Source organism: Dreissena polymorpha, chromosome 7, assembly GCF_020536995.1.
Source record: "Dreissena polymorpha isolate Duluth1 chromosome 7, UMN_Dpol_1.0, whole genome shotgun sequence".
NCBI classification, from domain to species: Eukaryota; Metazoa; Mollusca; class Bivalvia; order Myida; family Dreissenidae; genus Dreissena; species Dreissena polymorpha.
Window position 1 is genome coordinate 49,251,836 of NC_068361.1, and position 14,161 is coordinate 49,265,996.

Here is a 14,161-nt window from a genome sequence, read left to right on the forward strand (position 1 = left end):
ACCAAGGCCACACCCGAACATTACTTATTACGGAAGCCTTCTTACACCAAAGCCACACCCGAACATTACTTAATACGGAAGCCTTCTAACACAAATGCCGCATATTACTTTTACGGTTACCAACTAACTCCACACCCGAACATTACTTTTACGGTTACCAACTAACTCCAATGCCACATCCGAATATTACTTTTGCGGTAACCAACTAACACCAATGCCACACCCGAACATTACTTACGACGGAAGCCTTCGTGCTCCAATTCCGCATCCAGGTTAGAGTCGTTGTTAAAAGTCTTCGTTGTCCAGGTTGTGTTGTCTCTATCTGTGATGTTGACGGTTGCTAGGGTAAGTTCGTTCACCGTCTCCTCGGTGATAGAATAGAACGCCGGAAGGCCGTGCAATTTGGGGGCCTAAAAGGTACATGTTGGAAAAAAAGTGCAGTCTACAATTACATAACAAAACGATGAAAATATGAGCCTTGTTCTGAGAAAACTAGGCTTAACGCATCTGCGTAAAGTGTCATCCCAGATTATCCTGAGCCGTCCGCACAGGCTAATCAGGGACGACACTTTCCGCCTAAACTTGATTTTCGGTAAGTAGGGACTTCCTTGAAACTAAAAATACCATTAACGCGGAAAGTGTCGTCCCTGATCAGCCTGTGCGGACTGCACAGGCAAATCTGGGATGACACTTTACGCACAAGTATTTTGCCCAGTTTTCTCAGAACGCGGCTCATTTCTTATCTGCTGACAATAACTGAACTTCATACTAATGTTACATAATTTAAAACATTTTATCGGGAGAAAAACTCATACAAATAGTCACAAAATTGAAATTTCCGCTCACTATTAAATGTTCCGTTACAGAACGTTCCATTCCAGGTACTTGTTTTTCGTTAAAACATATCCACACATAAGATAGACAGTATTTTTACAAAGTAATAATTTAACACTTGACTTTGGTTGGAAATTCAAATTATTTCAAAGAAATGAGAAATTGTATATTTGTAAATTTACAAAAGTCGTTACAAATATATTTTGATTCTAGTTTGATTTTAATATATTTGTTAAAAGCAATTGCAAAACATAAAGCTTTGATGAAAGACCCAATTCCAATCTTGGCAATTTGCTTGTATTTTATAAATAGTGTTGTTAAGTGTTCTTGACCAGCGCTTGTCGAAAATCGATCATCCATGATAGTAAGAAACCTTACACTTACCCACGTATGGTATGATCCATGACAGTAAGGAACCTTACACTTACCCACGTATGGTATGATCCATGACAGTAAGAAACCTTACACTTACCCACGTATGGTATGATCCATGACAGTAAGAAACCCTACACTTACCCACGTATGGTATGATCCATGACAGTAGACCCCACACGTACCCACGTATGGAATGAGGACTGATATAACCTTATAGATTTGTGTTTAGGACTTTAAAGTACTCGCAATTAATAAAAATGTTCAAAAGCCACCCTATACTCCCGCCCCCTCCCGAGCCCGGTATTTCATTGGTTGTTACGTCAGTGCGTTACTACTAGACAATGAGTCTCTACAAGACAGTCACCAGTTCTGAACTCTTCTCGTCAGAGTAAGTATGGCTGTGAATTCTGCGTGTAACCACTAGACAAGTATACTCCACAAAACAAATCACGTACCAAGTCCAGAACTTTAATTGTCACAGTTATTTTGGTTGTGAATTCTGCGTGTTACTTCTAAGCAAATAGACTGTACAAAATACATCACATACCCAGTTGAGAACTTTTATTGTCAGGACTGCACTGTTGGTGTTTCCACACTGGTCCGTGACAGTGAACGTCATAGTGTACGTGCCCCTCGCCGCGCCGTACGATCCCAGATAGACGTTACCTGGCAACCGAACACTTATTATTACAGGTATATGAATCAATCAAGTGCAAGAAGTGACCGAAATTGAACATTAAAAATAAAATAAGGACCTTTAAGATATTGGGAAGAATTAAGTTCCCGTGTTTTATTGTTTGTTTATTTTGGATGTTTTGCCGTTCTCAACGCTTGTTCTGTCCTTTAAAACTTAAGTTACTTTAAAAACATCATACCCCTTGTTCTGTCGTAATAGAATTGAAAGCTCGCTGTATCATCGTATGTAATCAATAGACTGCTGACGTCATAGGGATCAATATCGCTGGCGGATACCGAGTATATGAGCGTCCCTGGGGCCGTGTCACCGTAAATCCACACATCCCGGGGGAGGTTCGTGAACTCTGGGGCTGTGTCTGAAAAAATACAGTTTCATATCACTGATAGACACTGATAAGGTAAATATGTCATATGGTGATTTTTTCTTTTTCTTCTTCTTCTTCTTCTTCTTCGTCTTCTTCTTCTTGATGATGATGATGATGATGATGATGATGATGATGATGATGATGATGATGATGATGATGATGATGATGGTGATATGCTGATGCTGCTGATGATGATGCTGCTGCTGCTGCTGCTGATGATGATTATGATGATGATGATGATAATGATGATGATGATGATGATGATGATGATGATGATGATGATGATGATGATGATGATGATGATGATGATGATGATGATGATGATGATGATGATGATGATGATGATGATGATATTGATGATGATGACGACGACGACGGCGATGACGACGATGATGATGATGATGACGATACATATTACATGTACTTACTTTTGGCTGCCGTAGCTCTAATGGCAAAGGCGGTGTTCTTGATGGGATTAAGCGGGTCGTTTGCTGAAGCAGCACTCCAATCGAAAATGCCTTCTCCGAATGGATCCAAGGCATTCATGTTCTTAAAGATCCTTTGTTCGTCTGGTAATGACTCCAGCCCGTCGCGTTTCGCTATAATGCTCGTCTGAGCGTTCGAGAGCCTAAATGTTTAAAAAAAACATAGAAGCCGAAAGTTCAAACAAAGTCTCAATTGAATCGCGTTCTGGGAAAACAAAATGCATGACGTTAAGTGTCGTCCCAGTTTAGCCTGTGCATTCCGGGACTAATCAGGGACAACACTTTTCGCTTTGATATAATTTTTCGTTTAAATAAAGCCTTTTCTGAACGTTAATCCAGTCTAGGCGGTAAGTGTCGTCTCTAATGCCTGTGCTGACTCCACAGAATACTCTGGGACGACACTTTACGCACATGCATTTAACCAAGTTTCTCAGGACGCGACTTAATTGTTCTAATAATTGTATACCTGTGAAGCTAGTACAAATTATCTATAAACTATAAATAGCTAGTATCTATTCATTGTGGGTAAAGTAAAATGCACAAAATGTGGTCACTTATTTAAATAAATAGCTATCTTTATTGTATAATAATAATAATAATAATAATAATAATAATAATAATAATAATAATAATAATAATAAAAGCTTTATTTACAGAAGGTTACACATCATCAAGACAATGCCACATTATACATATTATGCAAATGAATCAATACTTTTTTACAATGTAGCCTTCTTAAACTAACATACACAAATAGGTCTATAAGTAAAAATATTCAAACAATATTTTCTTACACCCATACATAACACACATTTTGCCTTTTAGACAGACACACATAAAATATCATTGATTAGAAAAAAAACATATGACATATTATTGATTAGAAAATAAATGTGCTTTATATTGCCTTTTAAAAGCAGAGATAGAGCATGCCATTCTTATTCCAATCGGTATACTGTTCCAAATATCCATGCTATGGTATGAAAAAGCTCGTTACTTATAACCTGTTTTTGCTTTGGTATTAATAATATCGCTATGGGTGGCAGATCTTAAGTTATATTTTTGATTTTGAGAAAAAGTTATAATATTATTTAAATATTCTGGATTCTGATTGTTGACACATTTATATATCAAGATTGTCGTGTGGTATTTACATCTATTATTAAACGAGAGCCAATTAAGCTGTAAAAACAATTCTTTGGATGGTGTTCTTTTTGGCTTTTGTAGAATGACTTTCGCTGCGCGTTTTTGTAAAATATTCACTTTTTTTAAATTGGTTTTATTAGCGTTGCCCCAGATCGTACAACAGTAATCGAAACATGTTAGAATATATTAATTATGAAATAATTTCTTCATTTCAAAAGTGAAATAATTTGATATATTTTTTAGTAGAGTTATTTCACTGCTTATTTTAGAGCATGTTTTATCAATGTGTACTTTCCATTGCAGATGTTTGTCAATATAAAGTCCTAAAATGTTATGGCTAGTGACATTTTCAATAGCATAATTATCTATTTTTAGATCAAGGTTGATATTCTTAATTTTTGTTTTGATCCAATAAGCATGCATTTTGATTAACTAGGGTTTATCATCATGTTATTGAGGGTGCACCATTTTTGTATGGAATAAATATCATTTTGTAGGTTAGTTTGAATTTCTGAAGGATTGGCCCCTGTAGCATGTAGTGTCGAGTCATCAGCATACAAGTCTATGTCTGATTGGTTAAATAATAACCCAATATCATTTATATAAATTAGAAACAAGAGAGGGCCCAAAATAGAACCTTGAGGGACACCACTCTTAATAGTAAGAGGGGTAGAAAAACTGGTTCCTAGTTTAACGCATTGCTGTCTTTGACTAAGATAAGAATGAACAAGGGATATGGTACCATCCGAAAAGTGATGAAGTTTTAGTTTGTATAACAGAATGTCATGATCTACTAAATCAGAAGCTTTTTTCATGTCAATAAAAACAGAACCAATACAATTACCGTTATCTACATCTTTGAGCCACTCATTAATAAGTCGAATCAGTGCTGTTTGGCAAGAATGATTTTCTCTGAAGCCTGACTGATGTTTATTCAACACATGTGTTATTCAAAAGAATTTTTTTAATTCATTTGAAAGATGTCTTTATATATTGGTAGAACAAACGCTTGTTTTAAGGTTCATGGGGGGGATAAAATTCATTAAAACTTCGCTTTGGTTTTTCTTCATTGAATGTGGTACAATATGGTCAAACTATATATCATTTTAAAGCTAAAGACGGATAGAATAACATAAACACATTTTTGACAGTCAATATGTGTGTGCTTTATTCATATTTTGGTTTAAAACCAATATATTTTTACACTAATTTACAAAATCTCAATCTAAAGTTAGGAAGGATATGCACTACCTTAAGTGGAATAAATACAAAGCTATATACATATACAAGGTCAAGTAAGCAACATTTCACAGAAAATTATTGTCATAAAACAACAAATGAGTTTTTATTCAACTGCCTTTTTTGGATAAATATCCTAAACAAAGTTCTAAAAATAACTAAAACGTAACTACTTTTTAAAAATCCAGGTATGGTGGATAATAAGAGTCACAATTCTATTTCAAAGGCTTAACAATTGTGTTATTTACCTCTCAACCAAATTGCAAATTTTAAACCATCTCAAATTGAAATAGATTGCAGACGACATTTAAAATTGTAAAGGAATAAAAAGAAATTGGCAAACGATTGATTTTATATTTCTATTCCTTCTACCCATTTTGAAAGCGTGGCCATCGCTGTGATCCGTAGAAAAACGTGCAAAACAAATCGGTCGAAACCACGTGCAGTGGTGAGAAAAACGGGTATGTGTATACACATACCTGAGAAAACACAATACTTATTTTGACAGTTGGGTGGCAACTAGTAAAACAACTTTTAACATTAATCAGCAAGAGATCGCACTAAATAATAGAAATGACCACGTAGAGACATCATCACTTACCTTATTACAAATATTATCCAGCTGAAACTTGTCCCCCACACGTCTTTTTTAGTTTATTTGTATTGTTTTTCTGGAGCCGAAGTGCATCTCACAGACTATCCATCCAACTTCCGTTGTTTTCACTTTCGTTATTAAAAACTCCGTTTAAAAGAATTATTTCTACTTTTAGATTGTTATAGCGATGTATTATTATATATTATCTATAGAATAGTATACCGTGATGTATTGAACAGAGTTACGTATCGATCTTTCTATCAGTCTGTAAGCGTACTATTTTATGCGCAATAATATATGTCGTGTGATTCGACAACGATTGTAAACATTGGTGAAATGCTTCTTACATAGTTATTCTTTTGAGTGTTTATGAGGTCTGATCGTGCAGTTTGCAAACATCAACGGAAAGATTACAATCCAATGCATTTGTCATCGTCAACCGTTTGGAATGTCAATTAGGCGATGAGTGAGTTTTTAGCATGTTTCTTTCTATTTTATTGATTTAAAAATGGCCTCCCCCATGGTGATGAAATGACATGTGTTCGAGTTTTGATATTTCTAGATATGTAAACTTTTTTTACTATTTAAGCGTAACTTGCCCTCGTCAATGTCGATATTATTCACTAGTTATATAATTTTCCGCCGAAATACGTGGAATAAACATGATTCAGATTTTTGAAAATAATGTTTATTTTAGTGTTAAAATCGCTTTGTATTTTGATTGATTTTGTGGATGTTATGATACGTTGATGTACAAAATTGGTAGCAGTTTGAAGGAAAAACATCCTTCAAAGCATATATGTATACATTTTCAATGTGGCACTCTTCCTTTAGTCAAATTTGAGTTCAATGCTAGGGGTCCCACATTTTTCAAAATGAAGCCTCTACATGAACCTTAACAAATCGGGTAAAATTCCTGTACGAATACAATTATTTATTATCGAGGTAATTGGTAAAACAATATGCTCTCCACAGTATTTTATAATGTTTGCACTGATCCCGTCGAGTCCCGTAGCCTTGTTAACATTTAAATTGCCAATTATTATTCTTACCTCGAGAGGGGTAATGTAATTTATAGAAAATGTATGATGTTTTAAAGATTTGTCGAGATATAGCTTTAAATAAGAAAATTTTTCTTCGTAAAATTTAAGCTTATCAACAATATTTGATATGTTTGTAAAATGCTCATTTAAGGCAATTAGGATCCTACTTTTGTCCTCAACATACACACCGTTCACTAAAATTTTATTTGGCAAATTTACTCCGCAGTTTTGATCATTGTCATTATTAGATATCATTTTCAAATTTTTCCAAATATTTGTCGTACTAGTACCATTTTTAACAGCATTATTGTAATATTCTTTCTTGCTTTTGCGAATTAATGCCGTAGTTTTATTTCGTGACAGTTTATAATTGTCCCAGTCTTTCATTTTGTGGAAGTGATCTCTATCGCACAAACTTTTAATAACTTTTTTGTTTATCCATTTTGGCATATGTGTGCTTTCTATTCTCTTTTAGTTTAAAGTTTAAACCTATTTATTTTAGCTCGATTGCGTCGAAAGCCTTAGGCTTATATAAACGCTCTCGAGTCCGTTTCCTGGGCCTAGAACCAGTACTTGGTGTCTTTGGGGGAGATCTAAAGGCGGACACCATATCCATTACACCACGGCGACCTTATTCTCTTTTGCTTGTAAGGGGCGTGCTTTTCTAAAACGTTATTTAAAATTCTATATAAAGAATGAAGGGACATATTTGGATCGTGAACAGTTTAAATAAAGTTTAGTTGCGAAATTGATAGATCAAATTCGAAATCAGATATTGAAAACTTTTTAAAGCATCTATATCTAATATTCGAGTGAGTGCCTTGTTTCGAGATTTTATAGTTAATTTCCCTTGTCATGCATACCGGATAGTGGTCACTTATAGATATTTGTGGGACATAAGTAGTACTTACTCTGTCAGTTCGATTAGTATATATATGATCAATTATTGAAGACGATTTATCTGTGACTGGTTGGTGTCAGCAGGGCCCTCAATCTATTAAATCTGCCGCCGAAATTCGGCGGCAGTCCCCCACCTACAAAGTATACTTTTTTCCCCTTTTGGGGGGAAAAATTCCCCTAAAAATAAAAAAAATAAAAAAATATTATTTTTTTTTATTTTTTTTTAATAGAAAGATGTGCTTCATGATTATTATATCTCAATTATATTTCAATTTAATCTTTGCAAACATACTAAATTATGAAAAATGCAATGAATATAGTGCAAACATGTACAAATGTAATACCGGTAATGAGAAAGTAAGTAAAAAAAATCCCCCAAAAAGGGAAACGCCGTGAAAATTCCCCCTCCTAAGGGCTGCGGACCCCTTCCCTCAAAGTAGTGTGAGGGCGCTGGTGTGTTAATAAGTTGCAAGAGGCCATGCTTTAATACCGTTTTGACCACATTTTGCATTCATAGGACTTGCTGTCAGCAAAGTATTTAAAATTGAAATCACTTAATATGTGATACTCAACGTTTAAACCCTCAAACTTATCAAGTAACGCATCAAATTTTTCTATCCATTTTTGCGTCTCATTAGGTGGACGATAGATAAAATTTAACAGAAAAGATTTTGTGTTTTTAAAGCAAATTTCAGTACAAACTGATTCATTCCCATCAGTCTCTAAGTCTGGCCTATGTTTAAATGGTACATGGTTACCTATATAAAGCAAGATTCCGCCACCCATTTTCTGACTTCTGTCTTTACGAATGTATGTAAAATTCGGAATATTTAAATTAAATAGAGTTTTAATGTGTGTATTTTCATTTAATCCCCGCCTGTTAATACCACTTATAATTGAGTCACCTATTATTAGAGTTTTCAAAGTTTTCTTTGATCTATCTGCCGTGTCCACAATATCAGTATTCACTTCAAGTTGTTGCTCAGTTAAAAGACTGTTCTCTCTCTTTTGTATCATGTCCGCTTCCGTTATTTTTACTTTTTTGTGATTGAGGAGTTTCCGTTGTAGCTCATTCACTGCGTTCATTGTGTGCCAACAGTTCTGCCATATTCGCTGTCGATGGGATCATCTTCTTTATATTGTCATGCACTGATTGTAATTTCCTGTGAAGTGCGTCGTTGGCTTGTTTCATGTCTTTACTGAGTTTATCCGTACTCTGACTAACTGTTTGTACTTTATCTGTTGATTGCTGGTTAGCTAACGAGATTGTTTTTTTAACACTTGTGATTTCATCTCTTAATTGCGAAAGTTGCAATGTAGTCTCCTATTGAAAATTGTTCAATTGGAATTTAATAGCTAACAGAAGTTCATTCATCATCTTCATTTCCTTTAGAATGGCATTTTCTACCGAGTCTATTTGGGTGGCACAATTAATATAAAAACTAGCCTCGCTTTCTGCTTCTAAATTAGTCTCGGCATGTTCAGTCAATTCATCTTCCGCTTCTGTCTCTATCTCGATATTTGTGTCCGCTTTAGCATTCTCTTCTTTTCGGGAGTCCTATTTTATATTACTGTCTAGAAGCGTGTGAGGTTCATCAACACCATGCGTTACAGACATTTTCGGTGATGGGCGCTCGGGATTTTTACGCTCCCAGTATGACCGTATTTGCTGTTTCATGTATTCTTTTATTTCACTTATCGAATAATTATTTGTCTGAATGTCAGTTTCCATTATATGGAGAATGGAGAATGTTTGGAAGGTCTATGTCAAAGAAGTGAGCCACATTTCTACCATTGATCAAGCACGAGGAAGTTGTGTGGTACATGTTAAACGTGTACAAGTGGTTCCTCTCATCTGCGACTTCATAACGAAGCTCCACTTCATTTGATTTTCTGTCGTTTGCTGGTTTATATAAGTACTTATAATTAAGTGAATTTTCTGAAAAATACTTTTTGTTAGCAAATTTTAACAGTTCGTAAGTACCTGTGTTTAGTTCGAGTTTTGTTCCTCCGTTAGATTCTATAATCTCAAACGGTTCCTTTTTAGTAGATGACAATTTCTTCTTCATATTCACATGTTCGTTCAAACTGTAATTTCTCACTTCCACTTCTCCTTGTTTGCTCCCGCCGGAATTGACTTCCACTGGCGCAAGTTCATAATTATTTATTTTCCTTCCCCTTTCTTCCATTTTTAGTTTTTTTTTCTCAACAGACGAGCTTCGTTAATGTCAAATAATTTGATTTTAGAGTGAACTTCCGGTTGATCTTGCGCGACCGCTGAATCTTCGTTGTTCATTTTTTGCCGTCAACAATCACTTATGAAAATATTTTTAACATGTAAATGTAGAGAATTTTTAAAGCTTTCTTCCACACTATTTTTGTTTAATTTACTTTATTTATGACCGAAATATTAATTATTTCTCATTTTTAACTTAACGTCTTTTTTAAACTTGTTTATTCGGACGTGACGTCATGTCGTCCTTTCTGAAGAAAATCAAAGTATTAAACAATCGGTATTTGTAAGAAAACAAAAGTTAAATCATTCATATAATCCGCCGGATAAAATGTCACAACAATTTTTAAACGTTCATTTTAGAAGTCCTCCGCGATATAAATAAGTGTACATATTTCTGTTTATTGATTGTATTAAGCACATTAAGAATTTATATTTTATTGCCACACTTATGAATTTGCATTTAACGTTTCATGCTTATCAGTCATGTTAAGTATGTCAATCAACTTGTGTTATCCCCGTCGTAATTTACTTTCCGCGCTGTCAGAAATACATTGTTTTAGGTTTTAAAAGGTGAACAGTCTTCACTATGAAGTGTATGTTTGATAACACTAATTGCAATTCCAATAGGGTCCCTTTCCTTGACTTTCCCATCAATCAAAATGTTCTAATGTTTTGTTAAGAAGACGAATATGTCTTCTAATAATAATTCCAATAAAACTGAAACCATCTCGCAACTTTTTATCTCATAAAATTCGCGCAAAGGGAAGCACCCACTGAGAACAGTGTTTCGGCAGTGGGATTTCGATAAAAGCACACCCTTCAATAAACGCACCCAAACGTTCATCTTCCAACGAAGTCCCAAATGAAATGCAACAAAATGTTGCAGACGCACATGTGATGCAGGAAATAATCACAAAAAGTGAAGAATAGACCTATTTAGAAATAGGCACTTCTTTTAATTTAGTGGAATTTAACCTTAAACACGTGGTTTTAAGCTCCTACCATGCTATGAGATAGTTGTTCCGAATCGTTATGCGGTCCTTCTGGGGCACTTGAAATTCGATTTCCTTACCAATTGCTCCACCTAAATGGAAAAATTAAAAAAGGGGGATAGAGTTTTTACATGTATACAATTTCATTTTATTTATCGCAATTAACTGATCAAATCAGCCTCGTTCTGGAAAAACTGGGCTTAATGCATTTGCGTAAATGTGCCGTCTCAGATTAACCTGTGCAATCCGCTTTCGACACTTTCCGCTGTTTTGGTATTTTTTTGTTTAAAGGAGGTCCCTTCTTAGCAAAAATCAAGTGTAGGCGGAAAGTGTAGTCCCTGATTAGCCTATACGGACTGCACAGGTTAATCTGGGACGACACTTCACATGTATTTAGCCCCGTTTTCCCAGAGTGAGGATAAAATATTCAATTTTTTGTCTGACGAAAATGAACCCATTATCTTTTTTAAATCAAAGAAACAACAAGGCAAGAATGCGAGATTCAAATAGCACGCAATATAGTTCGATTATCAACAGCTTGTCATGTATAATATCATAGGCGTGTCAACATTCGAGTCGCGTTCCAGGAAAACTGAAGTTAATGCATGTGCGTTAAGTGGTGTCCCGGAATCTGGGACGACACTTTCCGCTTCACTGAATATTCATTTGGAAGAGGTTTACTTTAATTTCATACAAACGGAAAGTGTCGTTCCTGATTAGCATGTGCGGACTACACATGCTAATCTGGGGCGACACTTTCCGCACAGGCATAAAAGTCAATTTTCCTAGACCGATGTTCATATAGACAACAGCCCTTCATAGGCGTAGTATCATTTACTTGGAACTGTGAAGTAGTTTGCCCCTCTTATCGTGTACTGTTCACTGTTGTCGTGCTGCCAGACTTGCAAGGTCAAACTTCCGGCGGACCGCGCGATGAAGGTCCAGGACTTGAGTACACCGCACGAACAATCGTCGGGCACGTGGTATTCCGTTGTCTCCATAATATAGCCCGCGGCTGGTGGTTTAACATATACTTATAGTAGTTATCAACTCAAGAACATGGCATAAACAACAGTGACAGTACGCGTCAAATATTAGTAGACCTAAGTGAACAAAAATTTAACTATTACACTAGTAAGGTTTTTCTGAGACCAACCTACCATAATAGTTTATATTAAATATAATTGAATTTCGTTTGCCTTGAAACGGAACGTTTCATGAAGACGGAGGTGTCGTCCTTGAAAGTATGTTAAGACTGTACAAGCTTATCTGCGATGAAACTTACATTCGTTAAGCCCATTTTTCCCAAAACGCTGCTCATCTGCTCTAATAGGCTATTAACATGATATTTAATGTAATCAGACGCTCAAGCAAGATTCAAGTGCAATGTAGTGCTATGTAAATCTATTCAGTGCTATGTAAAGCTATGTAGTGCTATGTAAAGCTATTCAGTGCTATGTAAAACTATGTAGCGCTATGTAAAGCTATGTAGTGCTATGAAGCGCTTTGTAGTGCTATGTAGTGCTATGTAAAGCTATGCAGTGCTATTCAGTGCTATGTAAAGCTATGTAGTGCTATGTTAAGCGATTTCACTGTGCAAACAGTGCATTAATTGTGTTATCTTATCAAACAAGACCCTTTATGATATTTGGCGCTTTTCAACCATTACATCATTCTATCTTCTAAAGATGCTATTCTGTTGCTAGACAACGACCCGTATTCCGCAAGCATATCTTAGATTTAAGACTTAGACTAAATACTGTTCTCAAGTCCGCAAAGGCTAATCAGGGACGACGTTTTTGCCTTTGAAGGAATGTTACGTTTAAAGGAAGTCCCTTCTAAAATAAAATCCAGTTTAGGCGGAAAGTTTTGTCCCTGATAAACCTGTGCGGACGACACATCACGCACATGCATTAAGCCCAGTTTTCCCAGGACGAGGCTCATTTATATTTAGAACAAAACACAATAAGAAACCTGTTAAAAACGGAAGTTTTTCTTGCGTAAACGTCTATACTGTATTATTTTGCCGCATGATAATTTAGTAAATTACGCGCCAAGAACGGTCCTACAAATGTATAGTGGCTGATTTCAATCATAGCGTTCTGTGGTGTGTAGGTGGGTTTGATGAAGATCGCCGATAAGCAAACACGAAAGAACCAATCGCACATTCTCGGCATTTCCGTCAAACATCGGATAAGTACTGATTATTGATAATCCGCGAGGGGTATCGAATGACAAAAGGACGACAAATGTACCCGCAAGAACGACAGACGGTCACCAATAAGAACATGTTGACGCTGTAAACATATTTGTCGTTTTGGTGGGTATATTTGTGGTTCTAGTGACCTTCAAATCCGAAAAAAAAACAGTTCGATATGGCCGAAATCAGTCGCCATTCAACCCATTTATGCCTAGTGGACTCTCCCATCCTTCTAAATTGGATCAATTTATTTCCAAAATTAGGGATGTCGAGTATATTTATTGATTTTTTTAGAATATTTCTTACAGGAATTCCTTTGAGCAAACAGCGCAGACCCTGATGAGACGCCGCGTCATGCGGCATTTCATCTGAGTCTACGCTGTTTGCCAAGGCATTTTTTTCTAGACGCTAGGCATTAATGGATTAAAATCAGAAGAAAAAACAGTTCAATACGGCCGAAATCAGCCACAACTGTTGGGTGATGTCTTATGTTGAGCTTACTTGAGCCTGTTGGGTTATCAGTCGTGTACGTGGCTACATTGAGTGCCTCATACCCCCACGATAAATTGTCGGTACATGTGAGAGCTGCGCCTGGAAATGAAAAGGTTGTGTCAACAAAGATTGGTGTCGCGTTCTGAGAAAACTGGGCATAATGCATGAGCGTAAAGTGTCGTCCCAGATTAGCCTGTGCATTCCGCACAGGCTAATCAGAGACGACACTTTCCGCTTTACTGGTATTTTTAGTTTCAAGGAAGTCCCTCGTTACCGAAAATCAAGTTTAGGCGGAAAGTGTCGTCCCTGATGAGCCTGTGCGGACTGCACAAGCTTATCTTGGATGACACTTTACGCACATGCATTAAGCCCAGTTTTCTCAGAATATTGTATCCGCCCAGCGAACTGAGGGCCTCGGGTTTGATCAAAACTTTGGGAGCATTCTTTCAACCTCCCCGCCATACACGAAGTACTTGTTCTACTCAAGAATACCACTGAATAAGCGTCTCGAAAAAGTATATACGTTTAACCCATTTATGCCTAGCGTCTAGATAATAGGCCTT

At 36.1% G+C, this 14,161-nt stretch overlaps 1 protein-coding gene across 1 annotated transcript; it reads right to left on the minus strand.

Moving 5' to 3' along the window:
• Nucleotides 1–135: 135 nt before the first annotated feature.
• LOC127838986 (uncharacterized) lies at nt 136–13,743 on the minus strand. Its single transcript, XM_052367132.1, has 7 exons — nt 13,608–13,743; nt 11,745–11,921; nt 10,917–10,998; nt 2,699–2,898; nt 2,085–2,261; nt 1,757–1,875; nt 136–410 (listed from the first exon to the last, which is right to left on the minus strand). Exons 2-7 carry the CDS (start codon nt 11,905–11,907, stop codon nt 231–233), a joined length of 921 nt encoding a protein of 306 aa, XP_052223092.1. The 5' UTR covers nt 11,908–11,921; nt 13,608–13,743; the 3' UTR covers nt 136–230.
• Nucleotides 13,744–14,161: the final 418 nt, after the last annotated feature.

What these genes read in the sequence shown, in the direction of transcription:
- LOC127838986 (XM_052367132.1), bottom strand. Translation starts at nt 11,907, where the DNA reads ATGGAGACAACGGAATACCACGTGCCCGACGATTGTTCGTGCGGTGTA. An exon ending in CTATTACGACAGAACAAGGG is followed by an intron (nt 1,876 to 2,084) that starts GTATGATGTTTT and finishes TTCGGTTGCCAG; the next exon opens with GTAACGTCTATCTGGGATCG. An exon ending in CAATAAAAGTTCTCAACTGG is followed by an intron (nt 411 to 1,756) that starts GTATGTGATGTA and finishes TGTACCTTTTAG; the next exon opens with GCCCCCAAATTGCACGGCCT.